The sequence below is a fragment of the Podarcis melisellensis genome (assembly GCF_964234715.1).
Source record: "Podarcis melisellensis genome assembly, chromosome: 4".
In the NCBI taxonomy this organism is placed as follows: domain Eukaryota; kingdom Metazoa; phylum Chordata; class Lepidosauria; order Squamata; family Lacertidae; genus Podarcis; species Podarcis melisellensis.
Window position 1 is genome coordinate 33494592 of NC_138531.1, and position 11782 is coordinate 33506373.

Sequence of the window (11782 nt, forward strand, 5' to 3'; positions counted from 1 at the left end):
GATCACTTGAGACAGTCTATGTCAGCATTTCTCAGAATTTTTGAGTTAACTCCCTCTAAGCTTCCTCTGGTGCCTCTTCCTAAAACTTACATTTACAGAACTTCTAATGAACTTTTTTTTTATTTGTTGGATCTAAATAATCACAGTGCTACAAACTGAGAAAATACACACACACACACACACACACACACACACACACACAAAATAAAAGAATGAAATTAAGCCAAAGTTTCTACCACAGAACAGGTGAAAGTACTGAAAATTATCCAGAACACATGCGGAATATACACATATAGTTTAACACTTTTTTAAAAAAAACATATGAATTTTCCAGCTTGAAATAAACATACTAACATAATTTCCCATTTCCTTCTACTGTAATCAGATCCTGACAAGAGGAAATTGTTCAGTTTTTACCATGCTGCCCTTCCCTCACTTGCCCGTATTTTTTTATGTTGTCACTGTAAAAAAGGAAGAAAAACATAAGAAAAATATTTACCATATTAGAATGAACAGTTGCCTGTTCAATGTATCTTGCAATGCCTGTGACAAATGCATTTCTGTCTTCAAAATTGGTGTTGAAATTTGGCTGCATGAAAAGAAATAAGACACCAAAATGATCAAAGGTCTTGAAGAAGTTTATTCAAATGGTGGTCTTAAACAGGTCAACAAATATTTCATTTTGCAGATGCCATACCTGATAAAGCAAGGATGATGGAGGGGGCTCAATGCATGGTTGTTGGTCTGGCAGTGGCAATTCTTCCAAGAGATCTACATTGGACAAAGCGTCCTCCAAGGTAACTTGGGCAGTCATTTTGGTTCTATAAAGAGAAAACATAACTTTAAACAACTGGCAAAATCCATAACAGGTAGAGATTACCTGCAGCATGCTGTAGACCAGGAATGGTTAATCTTTTTCAGGCTAAGGGGCATTTTGACCCATGGGCCCAGCCATCAAGGAACAGCATGTAAAAGAGGGCACAGCAAAAGCAGTTGTGGCCAGATGGATGAAACCACTTCATTTCCTTTAAACCCAACAAATCTGAGGAGGATCTTTGTGGTGGTACAAATGGTTTCTGCCATCACAGTAGCACAGCAGAGTAGTCAATAAAAGAAAATTAAAATCAATTTTGTTTTTTAAAAATTAAGACATGGAAAAAATGGGGGAGGGGCACAAAAAATATTTTGGCATCACAACAGCTGCACTGTTCAGGGGCAGGAAAAACCCTCTCAGAGAGTTCAGATCCTGCAGGATAGGCACCCCCCCCCCAATATTCTGGACATAAAGGTGTCTGGTGTGTGCAAAAAAAGGAAATAATGGGATCCAATTCCTTTTGGGTTTAAGCATTAGCCTGGAAGCCACAGGCAAAGAGGAATTATTTGCCCGCAAGTGAGTAGGTTGGTGGAGAACAATGAAGCACTCCGTCTCTCCTCTGTATTGAGCATAAAACCATGTGAGAACTATAGGAATGTAGCCCCATCTTCCACAACCAGCACAGAAATACAGGCCTCCTCCCTTCCTCTGCCAGCCTTCAGGAGTCTTGTAAAACAAATAACCAAATAAATAATATGCAGCATAGTGGCTCCTGTGGGCATATTTACAAGACTGTCCTTGCGTTCGTATTTCACAGAGAACAGTCAACGTGACATAACTTTGGCCTATCACACTCGTAAAGAACGACCGAGATGTGAGGAGTACCACATCCTGGGGAGCTTTCACTCACAAGTTTACCACATGTAAGAAACGTTTGGAAGAAACATTCACCAAAGATGACAAGTGAAAGTCATAACATCAGTAAAACAATTGAAAGGTTCTTGCTTTGCACACCACACACTGTCTATCTCAAGGAAGGGGACAACTCTTCCCAAAGCCACACCCTTAGAAGTGATGCTCCTCACTATAAATGTATCATTACACAGCCTCTTGCTTCCTTGAAAGGAGGCTGGAGAGGGGTTTATAGGAGAATAAAACCCAGTAGCCCCTCTGACCTTGACCCACTGTGTCCCCCAGAAGATTATTCGTGAGCGAATATGGTCCCTGGGCCGAAAAATGTTCCCCATCCCTGGTCCAGCTAAAAGAACCCAGTATTTAAGTTCTAGGTGACTAGAAGTCTGCTTCCAAGTCACCTCCTTTGACCTGGAAATGCAGATGTGGTGGGATCTGCTGCAGTTCCTCATTTATTGTTATTCTTAGAATTGGTAGTGACCACAAAGGTCATCTAATCCAAACCCCTTCTGATGCAAGGAGACGCATTGCTACATAATTCCTATCTCACTGCTGAATCCTGGAACTGCAAAGGGATTCTCAAGTTAAGTTCTAGAGCTCAACTTAAAACCTTCTACAATTTCCACATCATGGCTTCTTGCCTATTATATTGCCAAACTGGGCATGATGAATTATTTCTTATGCGTCTTGCAATGACAAACCTAGCACCATGGTTTCTACTTTACTACAGTGGTACCTCGGGTTACAAACACCTCGGGTTACAAACACTTCGGGTTACAGACTCCGCTAACCCGGAAGTAGTACCTCAGGTTAAGAACTTTACCTCAGGATGAGAACAGAAATTGTGCGGCGGCAGAGGGAGGCCCCTTTAGCTAAAGTGGTACCTCAGGTTAAGAACAGTTTCAGTTTAAGAACGGACCTCCAGAATGAATTAAGTTCTTAACCTGAGGTACCACTGTATAGCCTCTACAGCATCCTTTCATCGCCAGCATTCAATATTGTGCCATTATACCTTGACATGACTCTTCAGCTCTGTCACTGAGTAAGCAGGGCTAAATTTAGTCAGCCGGGTTACTGCCAACCTACAAACTGCATAAACTCACCAATTTAGAAATAGTGACTCACTTTCAAATGGTTTGCCTGTACTTGTACCTACATACTGGAAGAAAAACAAAGGACGACCCCACTCATAGAAAAACAGCACCTATTCATCATCAACGTCATAAACTCTCAATATATGTGCAAATTCAGCCAGTAAGAACTATTGTTGTTGTTTCATTGGCAAGAGGCTAACCAGTACCCTGGCTATTTCCTATATTAGAACAAATTCAATTTTAATTCAACAGGCAAAATTTTAACTCACCAAGCAACTTTTCTAAGCTTGGATGTTGCTTTCAGGTAAATACTGAGAAATTCAAATTTTAATCTTGTAAGCATTTTTAGGGCACAATTGTCCGTGATCGCCCTGGCCCCATTTTTAAAACAGGGATGAAAAAACAAAACACACTGTAATCCAGTAACTGCTTGGGAGAGAGAGATATCAGAATGAAAACATGTGTGCATACTCAGCATTCCATTCTGTGCTTCAATTTCAAACTCCAGATCAAACTCACTCCATTATTTTTCAATGATGGTTAAGGAAAGTTGTGAGGAAACTACACTGGGGTTATCAATATAGTTTGAGATCACCAACTAAAGACTGATATAACCAACTAAACTTGGTACGCATGTTTCCATCATAGTTCTCTGCTTGAAGTTCAATGACCAGTTTGATCCCTGCTCCCTTTTCTAATGGCAAAGTGGAAATGGCCCAAGATACATGTTGTTATAAATATCTGAAGCAAAGCCTCTCAAATATTGTGCTGTCCTTGACTTCAAGTGGGACCAAATCTGCTTCAAAGTAATTTACAGCTCAACCCTAACCATATCTACTTATAAAGTTGTCCTATGGGATTCAATGAATCTTACTCTGGTAAATGGGGTTAGGATTGCAGCTTTCACTGGATTATCAATTGGTTTTAAAGTCAATTTATTCTTGCATGCCTCATTTAAACATAGTCAGAAGCATGTTTTGTATTACTAAGACCACTATGGATTTTCTCTTTGGTTTGTCTGGGCACATAGACTGGAAGTGGGGTGAATGGAACAAACCTTTTGTAGTTTCTCTTCAAGAGATGTGCATACATCTTACACTTCCTTATTTTAACTCTAAGCAAGCAAGAAAAATCAGCATTTGACTGATAGAGAAACAACAGGAAGAGCGCTCATCAGCACAAAATACTGTGATTCAAAAAAAGAAAGAAATCAGCAAATTGTCACATAGCTACGCCTTGTCTACACTGCAAACCTATTCAGTATTTTTTAGCTTATTCAGGATTCTAAGCTGTGGATGGATGAGGCAAAGTGTACCCCTCCAGGCCCAGCACAGAAACACAAGAAAGTGCAGAAAGGAGGGACAGGGTACTTTGCCCCTACTCTAGCATGCAACAAAACTGTGAATATAATTCACAAATAGTTCAACTCAAGGCTGTAGAATGTTCTTCCTGAAGATGGCTCCATCACTGCCCACCTTCCACTGAAAACGTGATTATTCTGGAGGGCTTTTTATTTATTTTATTTAATATTTGTTACTGTGGCCTTTTGGCTGTGATATTTTAATCATCATAAATTGTTTTATAGTTTTTTATTGTTGTAAACAAACCTGAAAAACGTTTAGTTGGGAAAGAAACCTTTCAAACAAATAAAAAGGCATCACAGAAGAATTCTGCAATAAGATTTGCCATGTACATACAAACATGTTGAGTTCTCTTCTGAAAGCACTTTTTTTTTTTACTATAAACAAGTTCTCAAAGACCCTGAAAAAATTATTTCCACCATAATGAAGGCAATTATGGTCCCAACAAATTTCTCAACAGAAACCAGCAAAGAAAACCTAAGAGCAAAAAGCCCTAATATGTGACAAGTAGCAGATCATCTGAACCATCAGAGGGTTGGACTTTGAGATTCCTTGCAACTCTGATTCTATAAAATAGCAGTCATGCAGCACAAAGTATATTTACAGCTGGCTAAAACCGGGCACATAACTTGCACATCTAAGATCTTTCGATGAAGATTCCTTTTTCACATGCAAATTTCATATGCAGCTTAAGAGAAGTCCGTGCATGGAGCACCATCTGCACAACTTCCTCTGTTTCACTTCTGCTCAGAAAATTCCTATCCAAGGACAGATGCAGTGAATCCATTCAGAGAACCTTAGAATCACAGAGTTGGAATGTACTGGAAGAAATCAGGAGAAGTCTATGGATGCTTGGAGACAAAATACTTGAGTGGCAGAAGGCGGAGGGGAACCCTGAGGAAAGTGAAAACTACAGTGTACACTGCAAAAACTGCATGTAATATTCCACTATTTTTTTCCTGATGGGAAGTTTCCCTATCGCTTTTTTAGCCAACGTAGTGCTTTCCAGATGTTGCTGGAATACAACTCCCATCATCTTAAACCATTGGCCATGCTGGCTAAGGTTGATGAGAGGGCACCACATTAGCTATCCCTGATCTGAAGAGAACACAGGTGTGGAAGAAAAGCCACCGAACCACCAATAATTCCAATGGAGTACAGCATGTGCACACCTAAAAACTTCTTGTTTCTATATTAGTTAAAAGAGTCCATGTAACCTGCAACACATTCACTAGTCACATTATGTGTGTATATGTGTGTGCATGCTTATCAGCTTCCTACAATCTATCACATTGGTTTTCACTTCTAATAAACAATTAAATGCATATGCATTCAAATAAATAAATAAATAAATAAATAAATAAATAAATATGGTATCTGTATTATGCCAAATACCTTATTCTTCCTTAAGTCATCTTGCAGCAATATCAAACCATGTTAAAAAGTGCAGGTAGATTGACATGAATGGATGCCCCACAAACAAGGGAGGGCATTGTGTTATTTAAGAGCTAGCCTACAGCCTAGAGTTGTGCAGACCTAAAAGTTTAGATCCCACTGAGAACTAGATCTTAGAAACACAAGTAAAGTGCAGCTGGATGAGGCCCACATTCCATTTAGTCCTGTTCTTACAGTGGTCAACCAGATGCCTATCGAAAGCCTGCAACCAGGGCATGTGCTATCCCCAGCTGCAAGTTCCCAAATTCAGAGGCCTACTGCCTTCGCCAATGGAAAAACAGTCACTGAGTCATCTATAGCCCTGTCCTCTTAGTGTGACCACTCCATGGAACTCCTTATGTGAATGGCAGGAAAACACAAGGTGTTCCTGGTAGTCACTTTCAGGAAGCTATCACGTATTCATGGCTATATGTTGGACCTTGAGGGATGGAAGACGAGAACATGACAAATCCTCCTGAATTCCCTTTCACAACAATGTCCCTTCCAAGCAACATGAGACTAAGCTCAGGTTCAATTTTTATATTCCATTAGAGTATTTTCTTCAGCTCCTTTTTTGTCCAACTGCATTATCGGCATTTAACTGCAATTCTTTGATTGTTCAATATTCTCTTGAGAATCCCTTGCAGTACAAAGGTGGACTTCATTAATGAATAAAAAATACCATATTGTAAGAGCAGCCCTACTGAATCAGAGTGAAAGCCAGATGCTATTCTAGCATCTTGTTTTCCACAGCGGCGCATCCCATTTAAAAGCAAGAAAGTTCAAAACAGTTCTGGCAAAATTAGCAATTAAAACTAATGGGAGTACGCAAAAATGGCAAAACTTACCAGAAGAGTAAGAAACCAAGAAGAAAGACTTTTAAAAATAGAGTGGGGAAAACTTATTATCTGAAGATGCATTGTAAACAAATCAAAACATTAGCAGGACTGATATAAACATGTGCAGTAAGAGATAAACTAGGGAAAATTGGTAAAAAGATTTGAATTGGATATGCAGTAATAAAAATATATAAAATAAATAGCTGCAGAAAGGAGGGGAGGGAAGTCAAAGGGAATGTAAACTGGATCTGTAGATTTGTTTTAAAATATTTGTAAAATGTCTAAAAGAAAAAGAATTAAAAGCAAGAAAGTTAACTGGCATCCAAACAGATTGCTTAAAACAGCAAAACATGAGCAGGTGAGAGTTAAGTGAATTTGTGTAGGATGTTAATTAGTTTGAACCCAGGAATTATTGACCTGTTCTTGATCTCCATTCCTGAATGACCATGTGAAAAATATGTGAAACACAATATCCTAAATATAGAAAACACTGGGAAGAGTAAAATTAAGAATAGAGCTAAACATAGCTAGTAGACATTATAAAATAATTTTGCATAATGCTGTGGCCAGAACATTAATGTAAATTATGTTCACTACCTCAAAACCCAACTAAAGGGTTCATAATGAGGTTAGTTATGCCTGAATGCTCTAACCCATCCCTAGAATTGAGGCTACTAAAATCAGCCTAAAATGCAACTATTCCAACTCCCGGTGTCATATTTCAGTGTTTTGCAAGTTCAACTTTTGTATTAGGGTAGTGAAATGTGAGTGCCTCTCAATGAAAGACACCGATTTTGGAACACCTGAAACCTACACTATATAAACTGCTTACTGCAGAAATTCAGAAAACTACAAGCGTAAGGCACACATTTCTGGAAAAGCCTGCCAGTCTTAGGCCTGGCCACTATAAAACAAGTTCATTGTTTTTAATGATTAGTTGCTATTTAATGACTTCAGCTGCTATCCTCTATGCATGTTTATTCTGAAACAAGTCCCATTAACTTTGAGTAGGTCTGCAATGGATTAGTCAAACTCCACTACCTTGCAGATTAAGGGGTGTTTACCAAAGATTCACTTTCTCACTCTTTCAATGTACATATCCAAAGTCTCCTGCAAATTAGTCCCTTAGCAAGTTATGATAACTTCAAGTTTCTGCACGCTTTCTGTTAGTATTCTCAAAATAGAGGACTGGTCTCTCTCTCTGGTCACCTAAGACCCACAAACGACTAACAAAACCTATGTGCTAGCAATCTGTCTGGGCTTCTTGACTATGCTGAAGAGACTTAAAACTCTGCATACTGTGCAGGCTATACGACTCCACAATGAAATTTATCTTAGGTCAAGTTGTGCAGGGCGAACATACCACCTTGAGCGTTTACCAAGCGATGCAGGGAGATCTTGCACGCATGTTAGGAGAGCTGGTTCGCGGAAGTGCTTTCCAAATTCCTGTTTTTACACCTTCCCCACGAGCTTATCAAGCTGCCCGAGGCCGCTGCTCCCCACGGGCAGCAAAACGACACCCGCAAAAGCCCGCCACTGAACCGAGCCTTGCCCTCCCCAAGCCCAAACCCACCCTGGGCTTCCTCCCCTCACCCCCTTGGCTGCTCCGGCCCTCGGTCTCCTTCCAAAATGAGGCGAGGCAGAAACGGGGACGCTTCACAGGCAGCGAAACTTCCAAGGAAGTTCGGAACGAAGCGCCGAGGCCCGCCCCAAAATCCACGGGCAGAAACTGACGTCCGCCCCTCTGGTTAGGCCATATAGCGGGGGAAGGAGGGCACGGGTCTTTTGCATACAGCCGAAGCTCTAAATGCCCGGCATTTTGTTGCAAGGGAGGCAAAGAGGAGCAGCTTAGCAGAGGGCAAGTTCCTCCCCGGGCGGATAAGGGCGCGCCTCAAGGAAAGTTTCTCTCGCGCAGCCTGCAAGGGCGAAAAAGGCCCGCGGCTTACCTCCGCTTGGAGCCCGCGGAGCCCCCGGCACTGCTCTCGCTGAGGCGCCGCTTCCCCCCTCGAGCGCGACGGCGAGAGGGTGCCTGTGCGTCGGCGGAGGGGTCCTCGCCAGGGCCGCTTTCCTTTTCCCAGGGCCGCACGAAGCAGGGAGTTTCCTGTCTGAGTCACTCAAACAAGGAAACCGTGCCAGGAAACACCCTTTCCTGCAGCTCCTCCCCCGTCCCGTCCCAAACCCGCAGCCATTCCTCTCCAAGGCAAAGCTACCCTGCTCGCTCGCCAGCCTCCGGCTCCTCCTTCCTCCCAGCCAGCCATTCTCCTCCCACATCTTGCTCACACAACCGTCGAAACGGGTCCGGTTTGCAAAGGGAAGGAGGGAGGCTGGAGGCGGCGGGCGCTCAGCTCATACCCCGGATCGCTGTGAAGTTAGGCACCCCGCACAAAAACTGTTGGACGATTTTGGCTGCACGCATCGTGCCTTCATTGCAAGTTTAGACATTTCATGGAACATACCCTTTCTAAATATCCTAGCGTCCTCTCATCCTAGCGTCCAGCTGAGGCAACTTCAGAACGATTCTTAAGGTCACAAACGTTCCGCCTGGAATTTGTAGACACATGAGGACAAACCGAGTACATCCTTTTTGTAAAGAGCAACGCCTATTTTATACCTCGGCTTGTGCTTTTAATAGTCTTTTTTTTAAAAAAAAATATCTACCCTCATAAAGCAATCTGGAACTAATGCATACGTTGGATCAAATTTGTTGTTGTTGTTTAGTCGTGTCCGACTCTTTGTGACCCCATGGACCAGAGCACGCCAGGCACTTCTGTCTTCCACTGCCTCCCACAGTTTGGTCAGACTCATGTTGGTAGCTTCCAGAACACTGTCCAACCATCTCGTCCTCTGTCATCCCCTTCTTCTTGTGCCCTCCATCTTTTCCAACATCAGGGTCTTTTCCAGGGAGTCTTCTCTTCTCATGAGGTGGCCAAAGTATTGGAGCCTCAGCTTCACGATCTGTCCTTCCGGTGAGCACTCAGGGCTGATTTCCTTCAGAATGGATAGGTTTAATCTTCTTGCAGTCCATGGGACTCTCAAGAGTCTCCTCCAGCACCATAATTCAAAAGCATCAATTCTTCAGCGATCAGCCTTCTTTATGGTCCAGCTCTCACTTCCATACATCACTACTGGGAAAACCATAGCTTTAACTATGCGGACCTTTGTTGGCAAGGTGATGTCTCTACTGTTACTGTCTAGGTTTGTCATTGCTTTTCTCCCAAGAAGCAGGCGTCTTTTAATTTCGTGGCTGCTGTCACCATCTGCAGTGATCATGGAGCCCAAGAAAGTAAAATCTTTCACTGCCTCCATTTCTTCCCCTTCTATTTGCCAGGAGGTGATGTGACCAGTGGCCATGGTTGGATCAAATAATACAGCTTTCAGTCTTGAAGGGAAGAATCCTAAATCCTATCTGGGAATGAGAGCTGCATGGAGAATTGAGCCAAGGCTGCATCCTAGATCCTGTCATTCATGCTAGTCTGGACAAAAGTTGGTGGGTGGTTCTCTCTTTTGCTCTAGGTTGCCACAGCAAAAGGGCCTGGTGAGGCTCACTGGTAGTACCTGGACTGGTTTTCAACCCAGCAAATCCCTTCCATGCCCTGTTCTGCCTTTCCCTACCTCACCCTCACACTTGGGTTTGGGAGAGGAGTGTCCTGTGGGTCTTACTGGCAATAGCTTCAGCCCACCCACAATTTTGGTGGCCAAAGGGTCACATCCAAACTCTCCAGCACCACAGATTGGACTTGCTCTGTAAGGTCTGAAATGTGAAACAGCTTTTAAATAATCAGCTACAATACAGCAACATCAGCTGTAGCCCATTCAGAAGGATTTTTTTTTTAAAAAAAAGGCCAGCCACATGATTTTATATGATTTAAAAGTTGTGCAGTCACCCCACCCCCCAAATGAAGCCACATTGTTAGCACTGTTCCGTATAATTTTCTTCCCACGCAAGCATTTATATCCCTAAAACTGTGATACACAGTCCCCAGGTTGCTGGAAGAAACCTGGCCAATCATTCCTTTTCTGGGTGCCTTTGGAAATGGTTCAGAAGCATCAGCTATTGCAGTAATCAACAACATGCTTCTTGAGAGGTGGAAACTAGTTCTCTCATATTTCACCTATTCTAGAACAGAATGTACACTCATTTCTTTCCAGCTCCAATTCAAGGCTTTGGATATCAAATCCCTAAAAGGAGCTTCTGAAGGAGACAAACACACACAAGTTAAAATATTCTAAAGACATCCTGATCCTGTTCTTATCTTCTATAGAACCTCTGAAAGGAGCAGGCAATCCAGTCTAAATAAAGCGTATTTTTTAGCCCCATTCTAGTAGCTGAAGACTGTTTTCTTCAAGAGAACACCTGTTTTCATGCTATCCATTCTTGCTCTGTTCATTATACTGATTTGGTTGTTTACTGGGATTATTAGATGCTTTCATTATTTTGGAATCGTATTAAAAACCAGGTTAAATATTCTGTTTTACAAACTGTCAATCTTACTGAGCCAGTGGGCACATTTTGAGAAAGTGCTGTGGATGCCACTCACAAAGTAGTTGGTATGAAGGTATAACATAATACAAAATGGTTGTTGTGAGAAAGAAGGAAATGGCATAACACAACATGACTCCGTGAGGATGGCTTCACACAAAATTAGTAATAGCACAGTACTCTTCCCACCTCCAGACAACCTCATGCTTGTCATGGGAATCACCTATGCCTTGCTGCTCCTAATTATGCAGATCACATAATACAGTGGTACCTCGGGTTACATACGCTTCAGGTTACACACTCCGCTAACCCAGAAATAGTGCTTCAGGTTAAGAACTTTGCTTCAGGATTAGAACAGAAATTGGGCTCCAGCTGCGCAGCGGCAGCAGGAGGCCCCATTAGCTAAAGTGGTGCTTCAGGTTAAGAACAGTTTCAGGTTAAGAACAGACCTCCGGAATGAATTAAATACTTAACCCGAGGTACCACTGTATTAATTCTTACCCAGACAATACTGTTACTGTCTAATAGTGAGAGAGAAATCCCCACTACCACAAAAAATACATGCACTTCTCACATTCAAGCCACACATACATATTTCACTCTCTCTGTCCAGGTGTATCTCTGTCACAGACCACAAATACAAACAGACCAGAAGTCTTTCTCTCTGTTTGTGTTTCAACATGCATCCATCTCTCTCTCTCTCTCTCTCTCTCTCTCTCTCTCTCTCACACGGACACACACACACACACACACACACACAAATACTTGAGCACCCCCTCCTCAAAAAAAGAAAAATTAAAAAAGCCTTTCCACAGGTTAAGGGTATGGCTGTGATTTAAAAAAAATTT

The 11782-nt window shown here is 42.1% G+C and overlaps 1 protein-coding gene across 2 annotated transcripts in view; it reads right to left on the reverse strand.

Annotated features, from left to right (window-relative positions):
- The window catches only part of CYFIP1 (cytoplasmic FMR1 interacting protein 1), a 62426-nt gene extending 53862 nt beyond the window's left edge, over positions 1–8564 (reverse strand). The window contains exons 1-3 of one of the 2 annotated variants that reach the window (XM_081907526.1): positions 8401–8564; positions 698–821; positions 500–589 (exon numbers count right to left, since the gene is read on the reverse strand). In XM_081907526.1, coding sequence (XP_081763652.1) covers positions 500–589; positions 698–814 — 207 coding nt within the window. In that variant the 5' untranslated portion in view covers positions 815–821; positions 8401–8564. The remainder of the gene's footprint in view (positions 1–499; positions 590–697; positions 822–8400) is intronic. The other variant, XM_081907525.1, reaches the window with a different exon arrangement.
- Positions 8565–11782: the final 3218 nt, after the last annotated feature.